Source organism: Crocodylus siamensis, chromosome 1, assembly GCF_052110815.1.
Source record: "Crocodylus siamensis isolate JL-2025a chromosome 1, ASM5211081v1, whole genome shotgun sequence".
Taxonomy (NCBI): Eukaryota; Metazoa; Chordata; order Crocodylia; family Crocodylidae; genus Crocodylus; species Crocodylus siamensis.
The window spans coordinates 7,566,244-7,585,810 of record NC_143395.1 but is presented as its reverse complement, the minus strand read 5'-3'; the positions used below and the strand labels follow the sequence as shown (position 1 = coordinate 7,585,810).

Genomic DNA, 19,567 nt, shown 5'->3' with positions numbered 1-19,567 from the left:
TAATTATCAGAGTGTTGTCTCTGATGTCATCGCCCTCTCGCTGCTACAACAGGGAAAATAGTGTGTGTGTGTGGGGGGGGGGGGAGCAGGAGTAGGCCCTTGCCCTCTGCTCTTCCAGCTTCTTCCTATAGCCTTCCTGCCGCTCCCTTACTGTCAGACCTACTCAGGCTCTGTTCCCTCTCCAAGCACAATGAAGTAAGCTACATGTGATAGTAAAGTTGGGGGGGGTGGCAGAAAACAGGGCAGAAACTGCAGAGGGGACCAGGAAACTGCTGTCTGTCTGACACTGGCTCCAATCCTGACTGCTGCAAATTTCAGCACAGGTACTCCATACTTTTTGTGTCTACTTATACATAGTACAAACTGCATGATAGTTCAGAGCCAAAAAGCTCTGACTTAGGTAGTTTATTGGACTGGGTCCCAGCAGAGTCAACAGTGCCTTAAGCCATGATGAACTCACAGCCCATCACTGCAGTGTGTGTGTATGCGTGTGTGCGTACACGTGTGTACTCCAGATGCCCCTCGCCCCCAACAAAGGATCCATAGGCTAATTATCCCCCCCACTCACAACTGGAATCAGGTATTCTTGTCACAAGTCCTGGGACCCTCAATTTTATATGCTGATGAGCTGCAGCGCTGCCTGTTTGAGTAACTGCATAGAGGGCAGGGCCACACTAATCCCATGCAAGAGGGATGACAAAGCTTCTCAACTATATAGAAGTATGGTGATATTTCTCAGGCGTTTAAGGCTCATGAAGAAACAGGAGTAATCGGAAATGGGAAGATTGGGACTGCTAAGCTGTGGGAGCGAAGAGGAAGTTGAAATGTATTTGGTGTAGTGGTTCACTATGAGTTTAAAAAGAGTTGGGAGGGAGGAGGACGGAGCACAATGGGCATTATACCTTATTCAGATGGGCTGCACTAATTAAGCCGTATGGTAGAATCAGGTGTGTTATGGACAAGCTCAGTATGGGCTGCATTCAGTCAACTTCACAGTTGGTTTCCATGATTGAGCACACGCTGCTTTTCTAGCAGTGGTTTAATCATGGCCAACGTATGTAATGGGGAAGCAGTTTGCTGGTATGCGAATATGAGACAAGGGGATTTTCCCCTCTATGCTGATGGGTTGGGGGCCATGGTCTTATTCAAGTAAATACGGTACCTCTCGTTTGAGGTTTGGAGTTTAAATGGCAGTTCACTTTAAGGGGGAAGAAAACATGAGTTTCACTGTATGAGCTCTTAGAAATGCACTGGGGTAAAGTCTTGCTTATATTAGGGGTGTTTTGGCAGTGTTGTTATACCACTATAACTATGCCAGCAAAACCTTTTGGCGTGGGAACAATTTTATTGGTATAAAAGTGCTTATTATGCTGGTATGCCCATAGACCTGCTTTTAGAGAAGACTACTGGGTCTGAAACTGTTGGATGAGCAGACTACCAATCCTCAAAGTATTGTGTGAACTGCCATGCACATTTACTAAACTTTCAATCTAAAATTCTATAAAGGCATGTAGTTCCCTGTATGATCTTCAGCTTATTTATGGCCTTGCAGATCACCAGTGGCCCGTTGACCACAGTTTGGAAACTATTATTTTTTTTTATTGCCACTAATTTTAACACTGTAACAAAAACAGAGCCCTAATTGACATGCTTTGCCTGTGCTGTTTTTCAGTAGAGGTCAGGCCCTAGTTCGTGGTGTACCACATCCAGAAAGTGACAACAGGTATTCTGTGCCATCAGGGGAGCCTTGAGGGAGAAGGGTCTGAAAACAAAACTAAACTTAGACTAAGTTTATTGAGAGGCAAGCTAGGTACTACTCCACAAAGCATGTGACACTCCCTTTGAAGTTGTAGAGAGCGCAATGATATGCTTTGTTAGCCTGGCAGAGCTACTGAGCTGTACCATCTGCGAGGGAGCAGTTAACTTGCTCTTAGAAAATTCATCGATTCTGCTTATTGTCTAGCTGTTCACAAGCTTGGATTGGGTTCTGGTTTTACAAGTTCTTTTTTCTCCTACTTTCCCACTGTTTGGAATAAAAATGACAATGATCTCATCACCAAGGAGAGATGCTCACTACTTTCTTAAACAAACAAATAAAAATAACATATATAATTAGATATATATTATAACAATATATAGCAATAACTCACAAATCGGTTTCATTTTACAATTAAACTTAGGAGGTGGAATGCCTCATTGCTAAAGTTTTTGAAAACAAAGCCGTAGGGTGGATCTATCTTTTAGACGGGCTTGAGCAACAGTTGGAATGCAGACTCTTAAGTTGCATTCATTTATCTGTAATGACAGTATACAGAACCATGTTTTGCAAGTAGTCCCATTGAAATATGCTTGATTACCAAAGTGGTAGAATTGGCTCTTCTCAAAAGTTCATTGATGCGTATCAGATTTGGGAGTTTTGGCTGAGGCTTACTGATATTAATAAGCTGAATTTTAAAATCTGGCTTGAATATTTGCTAATTTTGAAGGTCCTGAGGTCATATTGGGATTTAGGAACCTCTGTGTTAATAGCATTTCCTAGAAAGATAAATAAAAATCACTTGCATCTCTCCTCTGCCCTCCATTTCCCTCCCCACCCCACCCCCCAAAAAATGGGGGGGAGGATATATATGTTGAGCACTTGCAGAAAGAATGATAAAAATTTACCTTCTGATGTGCAGCTGTTGCTCAGATTTATTTATAATTCACTATTTTTACCTCATTAATCATGCCATGCCCCAGGCCATATGTAAACATTTATCTAAATTACTGTTTTTGTATTTTCTTTTGTTTTTAATCTGTGTATGTGTATATTTGTGTTTAGATGAGAAGGTGTTTAATATTAATGCTTTCTAGACTGTATTATCACCTGTAGGAAAAAGGGAAAACAAATGTTTTAGTGGAAATAAAAGATAACCTTTTTAAAACTGGCTGCTCTATAGTAAGTGAGAGTAGCTTTGGACCTTTCTCTGCACTGTGGAAGAATTATGCTGTGAAAGGTGGTCTATTTGCAGTTACTAGAAGAAAGCATCCCATGAATGTAGAAATGCATAATAACATTTGAATATTATGTTTACCATTCTGATAACTGTTTTAAGCACTAATTTTACCCTTGTTTTATTTTGCTAAACTTATAGTACCAGACAGTGCTTTACTTTCTGTTTTGTAAAACAAGTAATGATGATGTATGGGTCTTAACATTACAGAGAACAGTAAATAAAATGGCCTAATATTTTTAAAAGCTGTGTTTTTAAATCAGTTAGTGATTAACCAGAATATCATGAAATTATTGTTTTGAAGGATAAACGAAATTGATCTCTGGTGCTGAATGAAGTTTAGAAGTGCTACTCTTAGCATTCTAGTGAGATATACAAACCTCGCTCTGTAAGTCCTCTGAATGACTAGCGTGCTGCTCAGTTTGTTCAATAAGGACTGTAAATTTTGAAAGGTTTAACTTGATATGTTTTCAGGTAACATGATTGATGTGTAATTCTACTATGAAAGAAGTATTTAGAATCTTGGCTAGCTTGTATCAGTTCACAAGTTTTTATTTCTTAAACAAAGATAGGTTAGCTATTAGCCTTGTGTTTGTAAAATCATTTTAATCCTCCCCATCCACACAACAGCAAACTGACAAAATAACTTCACTTCTGAATGCTTGTGGATCGATAGATAGGAATTAAAAATAACAACAACGGAAGGGGTTTAATCTATCTGTCTTTAGACTTTTTTTTTATAACTTCTCAGAGGTGTATCATATTATAAATGCATTAGAAATGTTTTGCTCTGAGGATATGTAGCATTCCTATAAAGGTTAAATCAATAAAAATGATTTGGCCACATTCCTAAGCATGGCTAGAACAGGTAGCCCGTTGTTTAAGGTACCCTTGAATTTCTGGATCAGATTATTATGGTGCAGCAAAAAAAGGCTTACTAAAGGCTTCTTACTGTATGCAGACATTCCGTGTTTCTTCTAGAAGATAGCATCAGCCTAAAAAAACGCAGTTCTCTGAGCTACTGAAAAATAAGAATATTCTCAAAAAGTTTTTATGTATATAGGTCTAAATTATTGTACTGTATGTGCTCTAACTTTTAAAGGATTTTTTTTGCATCAAGAAGGGTGAAGATACTTCAGTAATTGATAAGAAACAGGTATGTAAAGGACAAAATGCAAGCCAAGTCTTTTAAATCAGTTTTGAGACCACTAATTCTTAAATGTAATAATGTCCAATTATAAGTTAGTTTAATTCTTTTATTTTTTTATTCACAGCCAGTAAATAGTGTCTGTTGAACAGATCTGGGTATTTCAATAGGCAGCTGAGATTTCTTAAATGTGATGAGAGCAGCATTTGAACAATTAATAAATTAGTTAAGTCCTCCAATTTTAATATATATCCGATTAAAATGCAGCAGCCATGTGAATGAAGTTTATTTAGTACCTCTGGTTGGTTTACCAAGCAGTCTTGCAGTTTGACAGTGGTGTATTTTTGTAGATATAGCATACTTTAAAATCCTTCACGTTAAGGAGCTAGTGTATTTTACTTTTAAAAGACAGAACTGTGTTCATATGTTATGCAGCTATAGTAATGGCATTTTTATATAGAATTTACGTATCTCAGTTATTTCAAGATATCATTCAGATTAATGATTCGTTTTTTAATTTTATATTTTAAATTTAGTTATAGCTGAAAAGGAATTCTTAATTTTTTTTAAGTATGTGAGTGAAGCTGTTAAATATTGCAGACATCTGACAGATAACTTTAGGAAAAGTAATTCTGAATATAGGGTAAAATGCACACATAATTAGTAGCTGGGATTGTACCTTTCAAGAAGGTTTCCAACTGTGAAAATGTGGTCGGTGAATTAACCACATAGCTGGCTATGCAAACTTTTGTGATTTAGAATTGGAACATGTTTCATCTCTATATAAATGTTACTTGCATAAAGTAGTTTTATGCATGTGTATATTGCATGGCTGCCTTAAAATTACTTAGTATATGAATAATAGCACCTGTACTACATAAAAGATTACTTTCAGCTCTGCATTTTGTACCTACAGAATGTTGTCATACATATGCAATATTTTATACACAGACATATACTAATAGAAGAGCTTTCTCTTAAGGTCTAGATAAATTGTTAATGTGAATTTAAGGTTTCAAAATAGTTTATTTTTAACTCCATGTGTATTTCTGATGTCAGCTTTCATTTTTATATTAAAACGTGCTAGATTTTTAAAAACAGTATATTGATAAGGTCAAATTTAGGTATTCATAAGTAATTCCTAATCAAAGTAATCAGTATATAAAATAATATTCGCATGTGAATTGAAATGCTCTACTTACTGTAATACAGATTGTAAAAAAATCACTCCAGAGTTTTCATATGGATTGTGTAGTCACATAGTTTTAGTCAAGTCAGATTTTGTTTTTGCTACAGTCTGAATTTGTTGTTTATTGTGCTAAGTATACAGGCTTCTGTCTGGGGCTAAATTAAATTCCTTGATGGTATATTTTATTATCTATGTATTATCGGTTTTCTTTGAATACTGTTGTTTTCTATAATAAAAGAACAGAAAAAAATCAGTTTGTGTTGTCTTAATTTTTTTTAACGTTTCTATACATTTTCAGTTTTCATAAGGGGGACATAAAAGGGTACTGAATAATAAGGAAAAATACAGTACATACAGTTGGAAGGGAGTGGGGTGAACAGGAAGTGAAGTGAATGCCCTTTATGCGCAAAATCCTTTTGGGAAAAGAGAACATTTTTACTGGTGTATAAAACGGTATACTGCCTATGTAAACAGCGACTGCTTTTTACTCCTGTCAATTTTAAATGAAGTGTTCATTGTTATAGTTAAGTTACTCCACATTTTTAAAGCCCGTTGATACTGCAGATTTGAGAAACTGGAAGATAAGCTCTTTTACTGTAAATTAATATTAGTGGCCATTACAGGAATCAAATAAAACACATATATCATGTTATTTTATAGTGTTTATATTACAAAGCTACATCTGTTTGTAGGTATAGTGCTTTAGCGGCATCCCTCAAACTCTGTGATAAAGAGTCACAATTCTGTAACATACAAGTTCCCTGGCATTTGAAAGAGTGAAATGTGCACCATTTCTTTTCAGATGTTTTCTGTTTCAGGAAAAGCTGTTTTTCTAATTGATTATATGACACATGAATGAAAGGATTCAATGGTGAGTGGTATTTACAGAAACTAATTCAAGCTAGTGCATAAATATTCAATCCTACAATGTAGCAGGGTTTACTGCTTCACAACTCAGAGCTTTAATTGATCATGTCTCAGTCAAGTGTGTTAGGTCTGAGCAGGTTTACATCTAAATGTGCAACATTTTTTTCTGCCTCAATTCAATCTTCATTTTGCATTAAGACATATTTACATTAAGTCATTCATGCAGTATAATATTAATATGACTACTTTTAAGGATGTATTTTTTTCTTGGCTGAGGAATTTTACATTCAGAATTTGTAGAAAGTAAATACAGTATAAGTATTTGTTAGTTTCAGAAAAAAATACACTGCACTTTGCTGTATAGCTGTTGCATTTGACAGTTAACACTACTTTGATTAAAAATAAGTAGTTTTATTTTAATTTTAATCACAGATGAGTTTACCTGAGTCAGCTGTAAGGTCCAAAAATGCAATTTCTGTTTACTTTGGGAGCAATTAGAAAGTTAAGAGGGCCTACATTACAGTGCAGACTGTGCAACTGCATAGGGCCCCGAGCTGGACAGGGACTCCTATTGCAGTACAGTTCTGTTTTATTGTGGCTGTTCAGTAAAGAGTAGGGACTTGAAACCTACACTTTGACCAGAGCCCCCAAAAGATAAATCCCACCACTGGTCCCCAGGGTTACTCCCAAATATTCAGTTACCTATATATGTGATTGATTGATTGACTTTGCATCCCCTGCCCAAAATAATTTATATTGAGATGTGTTCTTATATGTTAACAGAATAATCTGTGTCTATCTATACAACATCTTGATTTTCAGACCATTAACAAATTGGAATGTGATAGACATTCTGCCCTATGTAATTATAGTAGAGGCTGTATTTGATAAAGATCTGCATTGGCATATAACTTAAATTATTAGCTGTTTTGCTCAGAGAAATATGGGCATTTAGAAGTACAGATCAGTAGGGATTAAAAGTATCCACTGTGTACACATGCATGTGTGAAAGATTATCCTGTTCTAATACGACACAAGGAAAAAATTAAAGCATTTTGTTTCTCTTAAGGGTGTGTTTTCTTACTTAAATGTATTACTGATATATGTAGATATATATATCGGTTAAATGTATTACTGATATAGATCCAGAAATAACCGTGTGGGTGTGTTCACGCATGCCAATATACATCCATATATACCTACTGTTTCTAATAAAAAGCCTCTATCTTTGGCTGAATTGCTCTGTAGAGAACATTTTTATTAGACTCATTTGGTAAAGAATTTTTTATTTGTCAGCTATAGTAACTGGTGGTAATACTGCCTACAAATTTGGCTTGTCATATTTAAAAGCCCAAGTTTCAGATAATGCTTAGGTGTACATATGCACCAAGGTGTGTAAGCATATCAGTATGCAAACACACTTTGTCAATGTTAGCTGCTTTTCATTGTGATCTTGGCTAGCGGTTTTTTTATTATTTTTCTGAACAATAAAGTTCTGTAATTGGCAGCCACTCTGTCTTTCTCTTTTGCTAAACCACAAAGTGGATTTAGATGTAAGATATCTGACCATAAAGGATAAGTAAACAATGGTTTGGCACACTTATGGTTCAGATAAATTCAGGGGAAAATAAATGTATATAAAGTCATTGAGTTTTAACTTTCCTCTTCAAGAAAATGATATTAAACTGAAATTTATTGTCAAATGCTGGCAATTCTAATAGAATAAAGAATGTGAATAAAAAAGTCTCTGTGCCTATCAGGAATAGAGTAACAAAACCCCCATTTAATTGAGTTTCTGCCAAAAAGTTCTTTGCCACAGGGTTTTTAGCTATAACATGTTAGCATATTAAAAATGTAAAACTATTGTCAGTTCTAGGACTGCCTTACTTTAATGAATGTGGCACTTAAAAACCAGACAGCAGAGGAAATAATGGTTTTTAACCTTTTGCTGTAATCATAAAGGTTGTTTTATTAAAAGAAATGAGAATATATTCTTAGTAGTTTTTCAGGAATACAGTTTAAATGCACCATAGAAATCCCTTAATTTCTGAAGGGCCATGCCTATTGAAAGGGGAAAAAAAAGACAACTTGTTTACACTTCACACTTTTTTTTAGCTGTGCTAAAATTAAAGAAACCATTTTTGGAAATTAGAACACTTAAATATTGCATAAGTTGGAATGATTTAATTGGATTGACTAAAATGACTTCAGCAGTCAAAGTGAGTCAGTAGAAAATGCCTGCCCCCCCCCCCGAGGCAAGTTCATACATGAAATTGGAAACTTATAACTACATGAGGAAGGATAGAACAGCATACTGCATGCTAACAAGCGGAATAAAATATATAGACAGGAAACAGATGCATGAATAATGGATTTTTTTTATTGGAAGTGTTAAACTGTTTTATGATACGGCCACTTGAGTTTATTTTGTCCCTGTGCTCATCTTTAAAATATTCTCTTTAGGGTGCATTTTTAAACATAGTAAGTGGTAAGGCTTATATTTATTTGTAGAAGAGAGCATGTTTATGAAAGGAAACCTGCTCTTCGTTTTAAGCTTTATTAACGTAAAAACAAAAACACCTGAGAGCAAAAGAGGAGTCTCCTAACCGGGTCCCCCATAAGACTTCTTTGGTGTAGGCTGAAGGAGAGTGTTCCTATAACAACTGTGGCTATTGTTAAATAACACCAACAAAATGCAACTAGTCGGTTTATAACAGTAGTTCCTTGTCGGGGTTCTGTGGTGAGAGGGTGGATGTCTGGTGCACCTTGTGGGTGTCTGCTGTTGATGGGCAAAAACTGTGGTGAGCTGTTAGGGCTGTCAAAATTTACAAGGAAAAACCCTTTGAAAAAAGTGTAAGATTTCCTAATTTTATTTTTTGAATGTGTTTATCAACATGAAATAAGTTTGCTTGGCTTTTATTTCTTTTGGCCCAATTAAGTATTTGTCTTCAAACTTACAATAGAAGACGTTTGCAGTGTAGGTATTCAGCTGACTTTGTGAAATGGATTCTTGTGATACTTGAAGCCAAACGTGAAAGGCTTCAGGTTGTACCTTATTGCAGTTTGTTGGTTGTTTTGAGACTGCCTTAATTAAAATATTATATACTCCAGGGCATACTAAACATGGCAGTTTATTGTAATTCTTATTAATGGAGTGTATTTAATGAGTTTTCAGAAACAACTCCATCAGGCAGAACATACAATGTTGAATTTTATTAGGTACATTGAGTAAAGCATGCATAAGGTCTACTTGTATGAGAGGAGCTGAGTACTCGCAGCTCCTGTTAACTTTTGTGGTAGCTGAATGGGAGACTTGCTGGGTCTTCAGCACCTCTCAGATTCAGTAAGCACTGCCTAATCCTGCCCGTACTTGTATAACATCTGCTGAAATCCATTGGAGTTATGTACTCATGCCATATGGGAATACCGTGCTTTTTGCTTCCAGTAGGGAACCATTATGTTAAATTGATGTTTTAGAAGATGATTTTCCTTGGTTGCTGATGATGCCTATTTAGGGATGGGCTACATAATATATTGGTACACCTTTAAATAAATTTATGATGTACTTTTAATTGTAGGTTGTAACTAGCTGCATTTCATATAAAATAATTTGCATATTGATTTATCTCCTTTTAAACTCTAAAGTGTTAAATTTATTTTATCTCCATAGCTGGTTTACACTTTTTTTGAACAAACTGTTATCTGTAAAATGTATACGGGTCATTCTGAAATCTAATCTAACCTAATCAGATATATGTGTGTATGTGTATACCCTATTCTGTTCTTTTTCTACTATTAAATAGATTTTCAGATTAATATCAATCAGTCCATGAGTACAAAATGGCACAACTTGACAGGAATTTCAGTATTATTGTTATGCTATTAATGTGGGGTGGTAAGAGTCTTTAAATATTTCTGGTAGAATAGTTAATACAGCATGGAAGTTTGATATTTGTACGGTTTGTAAAGGAATTTGAGGTGTTACCCTATTTTGACTTCAGTTTTCAAGTATGCACTGGTGCATCATTAATCATAGGAAATGCAAAAATAAATAATATAGTCCCTTTGGATTTTTCATGTGAATACTTACCTTTTCCTTTTTTTGTATATACAGTTGAGGTATTTAGGTAACCCCTAACCTTTTGCTTCAACAAGGAGGTACAGTATAAAAATATTACCACAGTCTTCATATGAGCAGTTCTCTCTAAGAAAGCCTCTAGATGAATATTTATTGAAAAAAGCAAAGTTGCAATACAGAATGACTTAGCTCAGCCTGAATATAATATTTTGGACCACCAATGTATAAAATTAAAAGCACATGGATTTTGAATTACTAGAAAAGGTTGTAATTGATTAGCACTGCATGAAAGTATTGAAGTTGAGTAAGTTTTGATTTGTGAATGGTTCTATTCAATAAAGATTAATCCTGTATGCTTGATAAAATCTTAGTGCCTCTAATGAGTTAGTTTTTTTTCTCTCCCCAGTTTATTTAACCATCAGATATTTCAGTGTTCTTCTAACAAACTGGAACATTTCTATCTTAGTGAATTTTATATCAGTATGGCTGATTCAAATAATCCCGAGTATCAGTGGTTAGCTCAAAGGGGGTAATTGAATGAATAAATGTATTCTGTTCCTTACAAACCATTTAAATGTGGAGTATGGTTCCTTTATGGATTTCATGTGCTTACAGACTGTCATTAACAAGATGTGTTCTTATTAAAATGAATATGAGCCATTTCTGTATTGAGCATTGTGATTTTAGTAGGACTTTTTTGTGATCAGCTTGACTAGTTTCATTTTTACTTGCTATATCCATCTATTCTAGTCAGTTACAACAGTTCTTTATGATGGCTAAGACTAAAATATTAACCAAAACCTCGTCTGAGTTTATACTCTGACTTCCATGGAGTTGCGCAGTGCGGATGCAGAGAACACATCTCGGTACTGAATTAGGATCCAGTTATTTATAAATGATATTAGTGCATATTTCAGAACTACTGTGAGCTAAAAGGTCTTGTTTAATCCATGTCACCAAGAAGATTGCTAATAAACACACTTTTTATTAGTTATGTACTATTTATTCTGAGCAGTTTAGTATTGATTCACTTTAAACAAAAGGCAAAATCATGACAGCCTTAGCCTATTGGAATTGGTAGCCTTAAATTTTAAAAAACTGGAAGGAAGGCATATGCAAATAGAACACACTCCAGCTTGGATTCAGTTCAGAGCATACCTGTTGGGCAGAATTAGTCTAATGAGTACAGAACCTAGTGTTTAGGTAATTCAGACTTAAAGGAGTAACTGTATGCTCCTGAAGTTACAGAAGACCCCTCCCCGCATCAGGTGATATGGAAATTTGCAGAAATACCACAGGTTGAAACAGATTAGCAGGTACGTAAATCAGAGATGTGATTCATGCTACAGATCCAGTTGCAATAAATCATGGAACAGAATAGGAAGAGATTGAATGCCAAACCTGACAATACTTAAAATGATAATCTAGTTGTGCATTCTCAAAGGCAACGGCATCAGTGCCTTAGTAGTTTGGAAATAATAAATAGATGAGTGATTTGGCTCTTTTTTTTTCTTTAAAGCATAAACATGAAAATAAGTATTTTCACAACTTTCAGGTACACTGATGACATGTTGATGTAAGAGAGATTTTGTTTTAGACATTCATTGTAGTTTGTCTCTAAGGATATATTTACATACCCAACTCTATTTACGCATAATTCGGAAGAACTCATTGTCCCAGTTATATCACTTTGCAGTAGGTTAAAGAATGACCAAAAGTAGACTAATTCAGCAGTCAGCACTGCATGTTATGATAATTTTAGCCAGCTTACTTTCTTCTAATCTCTTTTGGAAGTAAAAGCAAAAGAAAGTCCCTATACATGTAAACTGTATTTCCTGTTGTAAACACTGGGATAATGTGGTCTGGCTACACTTCTGCTGTGCTTCATTAAGCCAGCAGTTTTAGTAGAAATGCTGCCTACAATTTAAAGACTATTTTTTGTATCCACATTTCACCCCAGTTTTTCTGTGAGGTATAACTATTAGAGCAATTGTAGACAGTACCGAGATGTAGCATTTCCAGTGCCCATGAGTATTTTAAACGCAACTGTTCTCTGTTCCTTTAAAACTTTTTCTTTATGTCTAGTTGTGCTCATAGACTTAAACTATGTTCATGTGCTTAGATAGGAGCCAGTTGCAATGCGTGAAGTAGGAGGGGTAAAAGGAACTCCAACCATCAGCTAGTTGCAATACAAGCTTAATCTATACTGAAAGCATATGTAGCATCTTTTTTGACTAGGAAAAAAGGGAGGAATGAAGGAAATAGGTTTAACTACAGCCCCATTATAGCTTCATCATGATGGACAACATTAAGAAAATTTTGTAAGTTTTCAAAATGTTTTACTGTTCTTTCAGTTTGTTTTCCTCATCTGTCTTAAATGATTCAATGAGAAATCTTTTCATATGTGTCTGACCACTGATCAAATGTGATCAGGGGTCAGCATTTTGCTATTACCCTTTTAAACGAATGCTTGAAAGCATTTAAGATTTTATACAAATCACTCAAAAGTTAGTCTCATTCAGTTTTATATAGGGGTTCTCTATCTCAAAAGACATTGATCTTTATTGAATCCAACAGCGGATCTGAGAAGAATAAAAGGTTTGGAGCGAAGTGATGTTAGAAGTACAATGTGTGTACTCTCAGTAGGGTCATGCATGTCAATCTACATGGTACATGCATACATGGAATGCTAATTCATAATTACATGATTTTATGAAGGTGTTTTAAGACATCTGTGTTTACAGATCTTAATATTTAATCCAGTATTTGGCAACGTACCATTATATAAAGTAGCTTTAAAAATGCTAATTTCATCCACTTTTTTAAACTTCAGGTTTTTTGAGTGGGTTTTTTTTTTTAATGCAGAAACTGCTCTTTGCTTAGTTTTTCTAGCCATACTTAAGTCAAGACTATCTGAGCATTGATGCATTGTAAACCATGCCTTGCTGTGGAAAAGTGGAAACATTAACAGATTGTTGGTCTAACAGATTCCTTTTAGCATGTTACTAGATGGAGTTTAATTTGAGACATCTAGGACAATTGCTAGGGCAGTCATGTGCAGGAAAGGATTTCAGATGCTATATTTTACCAAGGCAAACAGAGTTCTTTGGGTGAATCTGATATTTTACCAACTTTTTTTCAGATACAGAGAACTGGCAGTTAAATCACGTAACTTACTTCTGTTTCAGTAATTTGATTACCCAGTCATGTTATAACTGTATAGAAATGTCACATTTTATTCCAGTTTCTTCACCTGGTATTGTAAGATATGGTTGATTTCTATTAATTTAATACTTTAGCTTTTTACCTAGTTCAGAGCAGCATCGTACGTCTCCAAGTACATGTCGCAGTGCACATGGAGTCAGATAGGTGACAGATGAGCACACCTGCTGTCAAACGCCAAGGTGTAAGCTGGCGATTTCATGTTGCCTAGCTTTTCAGTTAACAGTGTCGTTCTTAATATGCACGTATTACTTACAGTAACATTTTTTTTTTCACCTGACTAAATCTCCCATCTTCAAACCATAATATATCATTCAACAAGTTTGGTTTTCTGTTATGACAATGCCCAGTGCTTACTCAGAAAATTTAAAAACAGATCGTGGTACTTACCCCAAAAGAAGTTTTGCTGACATGGTGTCACTGAGCTGAACAGACTGTTTGATGCCATAGTCCCCCTCTCTTTTCACACAGAACTTGTACCTTCTGATGTAAGTGCTGCTTGGAGCCTTAAACTGCAAACACAAACCATAGCCAAACCTTCCTTTAGTTTTACAGAGTGCTTGGAGTGCATAGACTCCTATATTTGTTTTTTTCTGTCAAAAAATTGTGAAGCGCTGGTAACATGTGAAAAGCAAGGAAACAAAACAAAAAAAAAAGAGAATGAACAAATATTTGAAGGACCTACTATTACTGCATAGACTGTGGTTAGACAGCACTTACTGACTCTGTTGGTCTCAGTGGCTGGTAGTGACCTGCGGAGATTAACCATTTAAAAACCAGAGGCTTCTTGCTGTCCTCCTGGAGAAAGTTTGCACCGCACTTGTGGTTCTGTGGTTGTTTGTGAGGCGAATGAAGCATTCACACAATCCAAAAAAGCAAAAGCTTTAAAACTCCTTTTTTTGCAAGCACTGTTACTGGAGAGACAGAATCATGTGGTTTGTGACATCAGAGTACTCAAAGTAAAGTGGGACTGCCTACCACTGTGGCTTTTTCTTTCTTTCTATTTTTTTTTTTTTATTTTGACAAAAGGCCCGTGGTAAGGCCCTTCCTGGCATCCAGAAGGATATAGCTTTTTAATTTTTGTGACTCATGAGGATTTGGAGGGAGTACAAAATGTGAAAGAGCCCAAACTCCTGTACAGTTAAAGCATATGGACAGCAGAACTTTATTTGTACTCTCACTTCAGGTTTCCCCCCTCCTTTTTTTTTTTTCTTTTCTCCCCCCCACCCCTCCTGTCTCTAGCTCATTATTGTGTCTGTGGCAAAGTGAGCAAAATTGGCGCAAGTGGCTGTATGAAATTCTGAACAACAGTGATGATTTACAATAATTTACATCTTTGGATTGTATCACGATCTTGGGTCTGCTTCATATTTGCTGGGTGGCTGGATTCCTTCTGTTTTACTTTTTCTTCTTGTCTTCCTATACTTGTGAATCTGTAACTCATTGTAAGAAATTTTACCTTTCGTAAGGTCTAGTAGCAGACTGCTTGTTGGGGCTGTTTTGTACTGTAATTGGCTGTCATAGAAGTGTTAGTCTGGGGATTCCTTTACAAATTTTAAATCATGTCCGTCTTGCTTACATGTGTTCAAGACTAGCTGGCAGTTATTATATAATGACATTTAAGTGTAATTATATACCTTTTGTATTTTATATAGAGTCTGTCATTTGGATGCTGTAAATTATTTGGGTACTGCATTATACATTGTGCTTGTAGAATAAAAACTGTTGTAGGGATTTAATATAGACGCTTAACATAATGAATTGTATGGATTGTGGGATTTTGATTGCACTTATGTTATAATTGCTTCTTATAATTTTAATGTTTCAGAGGAACAGGATAGTCTTAGACTTTGGGACACTGTAAATAACTTTATTCAGCAGTTAGTGGTGTCAACATTATTTTAAAGATGAAGCGTAAATTTGATGCATGTGTTAGGTTTGAACACTTATCATGTTTGTGTGTGCATTCACAATATTATCACATATTTAACTTTGACTTTGTATAGTACAAACTTTTTACTATACCAGTACAGAATGGGTTAACAGCAGCAGTATTTTTTTTTGTTTATAATAGAGGCTTTGAAATAAATTGCAAAATGCTGTGCATAGTAAGGAATAATATGTACAGACAGTGTGTATTAGTAGTCTTGATTTGCTCACTCAGATTCAGAACAAAATTGGAAACATCTTTAGGAAACTGTCTTATTTTTGCCCCTTTGGACATTTATATGTAGAACTCATTTTCTTGTTAGCATGATTGTATACCTTGGGCACTTGTATTTTACAGTTTCATCAGAGTGTAGGATTTTTGGTATATGTGGGGAAAGGACAGAAGCATGGCAAAAAAAGAAACTAGCTAAGATTTTCAGCCTGTATTTGTACCACTTTTGATGTATATATCCCTGGCAACTAACCTCCCTCCTGCTTCCCCATTCTTCCCACTCCTACTCCCTGAATAAGAAAATGACCAGAAGTGGTGTGAAACTAATAAATGGAAAAGTGGGTGGATACCGGGTTTGCCTTTTGTTTCTTTTTTCTTCTTTTGGTGGATGGAGGTGAGGAAATGGGAAAGGGGAATTTTCAATTAAAATCACAACTTGTAAATTTTTTCTTTTTTTGGAGGGCTGATATGCATAAGAAAAACATAAAATCATTTTGTTTATCAGCGTCTCTGTCATAATGCCTATTACAATGTGTACTGTGCTTGTATTTTGGAACATTTTCAGTTCTTTAGAAGTTGCCACATTTCCAGAATTCTTCTTAAAATTAGGAGTTATACAGTGAACTGTCATGTAAAAAAGTAAAAACCATTACTTAACTTGTCCCTTTTGAAGATGCATTTCTTGTACCCCTAAATGTCATCATATTATGGTGTGAGCATCACTGGAAGCAAAAAAGGTAAGGGGGTAAAAAGGATGAATTTTACTGGCAATTCTATCATAAAAACAAAGTAGATTTGTTTAGGTTAGAAGTTTAATTAACTTTTAATGTAATAAAAGCATTTAGAGGGCATTTCCCTATAATTTGTTGAATTTCAGTTCACAGAATTTGTACAAAGTGCAGACTTCTGCAAATTCAGTAACGCATTCAAACTGTTCATCAGTTTGCATGTTGTGGTAATGAAAATTAATTTTCTTATGTAATACATAACTAAAATGTTGTCGGCAGCCTTTTTTTTTCATTCATTTAAAACCATCCTTTATAATTTTAAAACCAAAGAAGTTCATTACTAGTCAGTTCTTCAGTGTCTGAAAAGAAACTTGCCACAGAGCTGTTGTTTTTTTTTAACTTCTGTAAATTGAAATAACGTCTTTAATTCTTCAAAGTAGCTGGGGTTTGTTTGTTTTTTTTTTCATTCTTTCACCTATATATTTGTAAGGTTATTTACCAGTGTTCGTTTTTAATACCTTATCTGTAAGGTATAATTTTCTGAGTGGCACCGTGCAGCTTTTTCAACTCTGATTTTAACATTTAGATCACTAAAATCAATTTTCTATTTAGCATGGTGAAGTTTACCAAACAATATAAAAACTTGTTCCAGTATCTGGTTGGAGTGTAGTTCTAAACATGTTTTCTCTATTAATTTGGAATTTAAATATTTCTTGGCATTGGAAATGTTTCCTTTTTAGTGGGTATAGTGTGTGTGGGGAGGGGAGGAGGTTTCAAGCAAAATTGTGTTTCAGCTCAATACCTGGCAATCCCTTTCTTCAAAAATAGCTTGCACTTTTAGTGAGATGAAGAAGAAATCTGAATTTTGAAAAGTTGTTGTGTAAACAAGTTTCTTGATTGCAGTCTCATATTTGACAGTCTTTTGTTTAAATGGCAGAACTAAAAAAAATAAATCAAAGTTAACTTAAAAAAATCCACAGGGGATAGATACTTTAAGTCACTGATACAATTACACTTACAAAAGGAGTATCAAGTTAAAGAATTTGCTTTGTAAATTATGGACTAGTTCTTTGATGACAAATTAAATCTCATTTTGAAATTAAAATCAATTGTAATACAAACCTAATGCCATCGTATCCTTTATCTTTTTGGAAATTTGTTTTGAAAACCTTTTAAGATTTGCTTTATCTTATTTCCAAACATTTTGCTTTTTGTCACTCATACTTTTATACAGCATATAAACAGTACGATACACTGGGGAAAGTTTATTTGTACTTGAATTTGTTTTGATGCTATGGTTAGAGGGGTTTAAAAATTCTACTTGCTCTGGTAGGATGATGGTCTTGTAACTAAGTGTAATTTATTCAACGAGTAGATGATATTTTAATAGTTTTCCACAGAAACTGACACAGATAATACAGCATATCCTTTATTGCTACTTCAGATGCTTCAATTCGATAGATTTTATTCCTTAGATCCATATCTATTGGTGCTACGTTTTTCTGTATCTGAACCAACCCATTTGCTTGGTTTCAGCATCTCGCAATCAGAAACCATTCTCACCCTCATTGGAGTTTTCCTAGTGGCGTTGGAATTTACTTTTTGGTAGTTCTTACTAAATTGATATAGACTTATTCTGCCCTAATATGTATAATTTATAGTATTTTCATATTTTGTGGATGGGCTGTGTAGACTGGGATTTTTCATTCCAGCATCTTTATAGTTGCTTAATACAGTCTGAATGTTAATATAAAAGATGTTTCCTTCTCTTTAATGGACTGTGAAAGTACCTATTAATAAAATAACATCCAGTTAAAATACTCTTACAAGTTATGTTTTTTTTCCTAATGCCACTTTTAAAAAATACTGACTCTTGTCAGAGCTATTTTTTGGCATCTGCAGGATAAATGAGGGATATTCAAATAAATGACAAATGTATCCACTTTGATTCTCCTCTGTGCATCTTATTTTCCCTTGACTTGCGTGCACTAATTTAACAAGAAAGATATGAAGCTGCTTCATTGATTTAGAAATCACAGATTGTTGCGGGGGGGAAGAAAGAACCTTTTTCTTCCCAGGTTAAGCAAATATTTGGTTGTCTGCCTCCTTTTCATTGACCTCATACTGTTAAAGATCAGTTTAAATCTGAACAGAAAACCACTATGACAGATTAAGATGACAGTAAGCCTTTGTTAATCAGTGATACATTTATTTAGTAGTAAGTAACATAATTGTTTTATGTTGCCTTGGGTTATTAACTTTCTCATTTCTCATTACTCAGAAAAAATGTTCACCAATTCCACTTTAGTGATTAAAGTATTCTGCCTGTGTTTGGGCCTGAAATAAGATTCTTCATCTAAAAAGTCAAATATCTCTCAATAGCTATTGCTTTTGTACATTTATCCTGGATAGCAATGCTTTTTTACCCCCCGTTCTTCATGCATTTATTCTTCATCTCTACAGCAAGTGAGACAATAACTTTACTTGGCTGTAGTCTTACAGTCAGTATATAGGTTTAAAATCATTATAATCTTATTGCTATTTTCTCCTGTCTGTTTTCTTTAAAAAAAAAAAAAGAAAAAAGAAAAAAAAGTCAACTTGCAGAAAATATGGGAAACTTGTCTCATATAACAGCTGAGGATGTGGCTAGGTTAAAGCAGGAAACTGCTACCCACAATGCAATGTTACATACACTACCACTTAATAAAATTTATTTCAAACATGCTACTGACAAAACCAAAGAAAAATAATATCCTAACTATGCTAGTTAGTACACTAAATATATCTAGGGAAAAGTGAAAGTAATCTCTCTTGAGCCTTTTTGCTTATAGGATATGGTACTACGAGTAATTAAACTACAGGAGATTCTAGTTGCTGAAACAGTGAACTATTTTTAGAAAATATTCACCTCTTGTTGGAAATTAATGGCCATTCTCTTTTAATAGCAGTTGAAGTTGCTTCTTTACGTTAAGTTTTTGTAGCTTACGCTCTTAGCTTTTGGGGTATTTATGCTATAATCGTGTGCTGTAACCTTGTCTACTTACTTTTCCTTTTGATTTGGTCTTGGTGTTATCTGTACCTTTAATTTACATACCTATACCCTACTCAAGTAACTTACTCTCTCTCCTTTCCAAAGAAGATACGAAGCTCAGTACTTTGTGTGGTTTGATGGAGAAAAGGGG

At 34.8% G+C, this 19,567-nt stretch overlaps 2 protein-coding genes across 11 annotated transcripts in view; one reads left to right on the top strand and one right to left on the bottom strand.

The window, feature by feature from the left end:
• The window catches only part of RUNX2 (RUNX family transcription factor 2), a 298,394-nt gene extending 284,043 nt beyond the window's left edge, over positions 1-14,351 (bottom strand). For 3 of the 4 annotated variants that reach the window (XM_090030942.1, XM_090030935.1, XM_090030950.1), the window contains exons 1-2: positions 14,217-14,351; positions 13,887-14,008 (exon numbers count right to left, since the gene is read on the bottom strand). In XM_090030942.1, coding sequence (XP_089887068.1) covers positions 13,887-13,944 — 58 coding nt within the window. In that variant the 5' untranslated portion in view covers positions 13,945-14,008; positions 14,217-14,351. Of the gene's footprint in view, positions 1-13,886; positions 14,009-14,216 lie in introns of those variants that run through there. The other variant, XM_090030927.1, reaches the window with a different exon arrangement.
• SUPT3H (SPT3 homolog, SAGA and STAGA complex component) overlaps positions 1-19,567 on the top strand; it is a 433,101-nt gene that overhangs the window by 46,696 nt on the left and 366,838 nt on the right. The gene's annotated exons all lie outside the window — the stretch shown is intronic.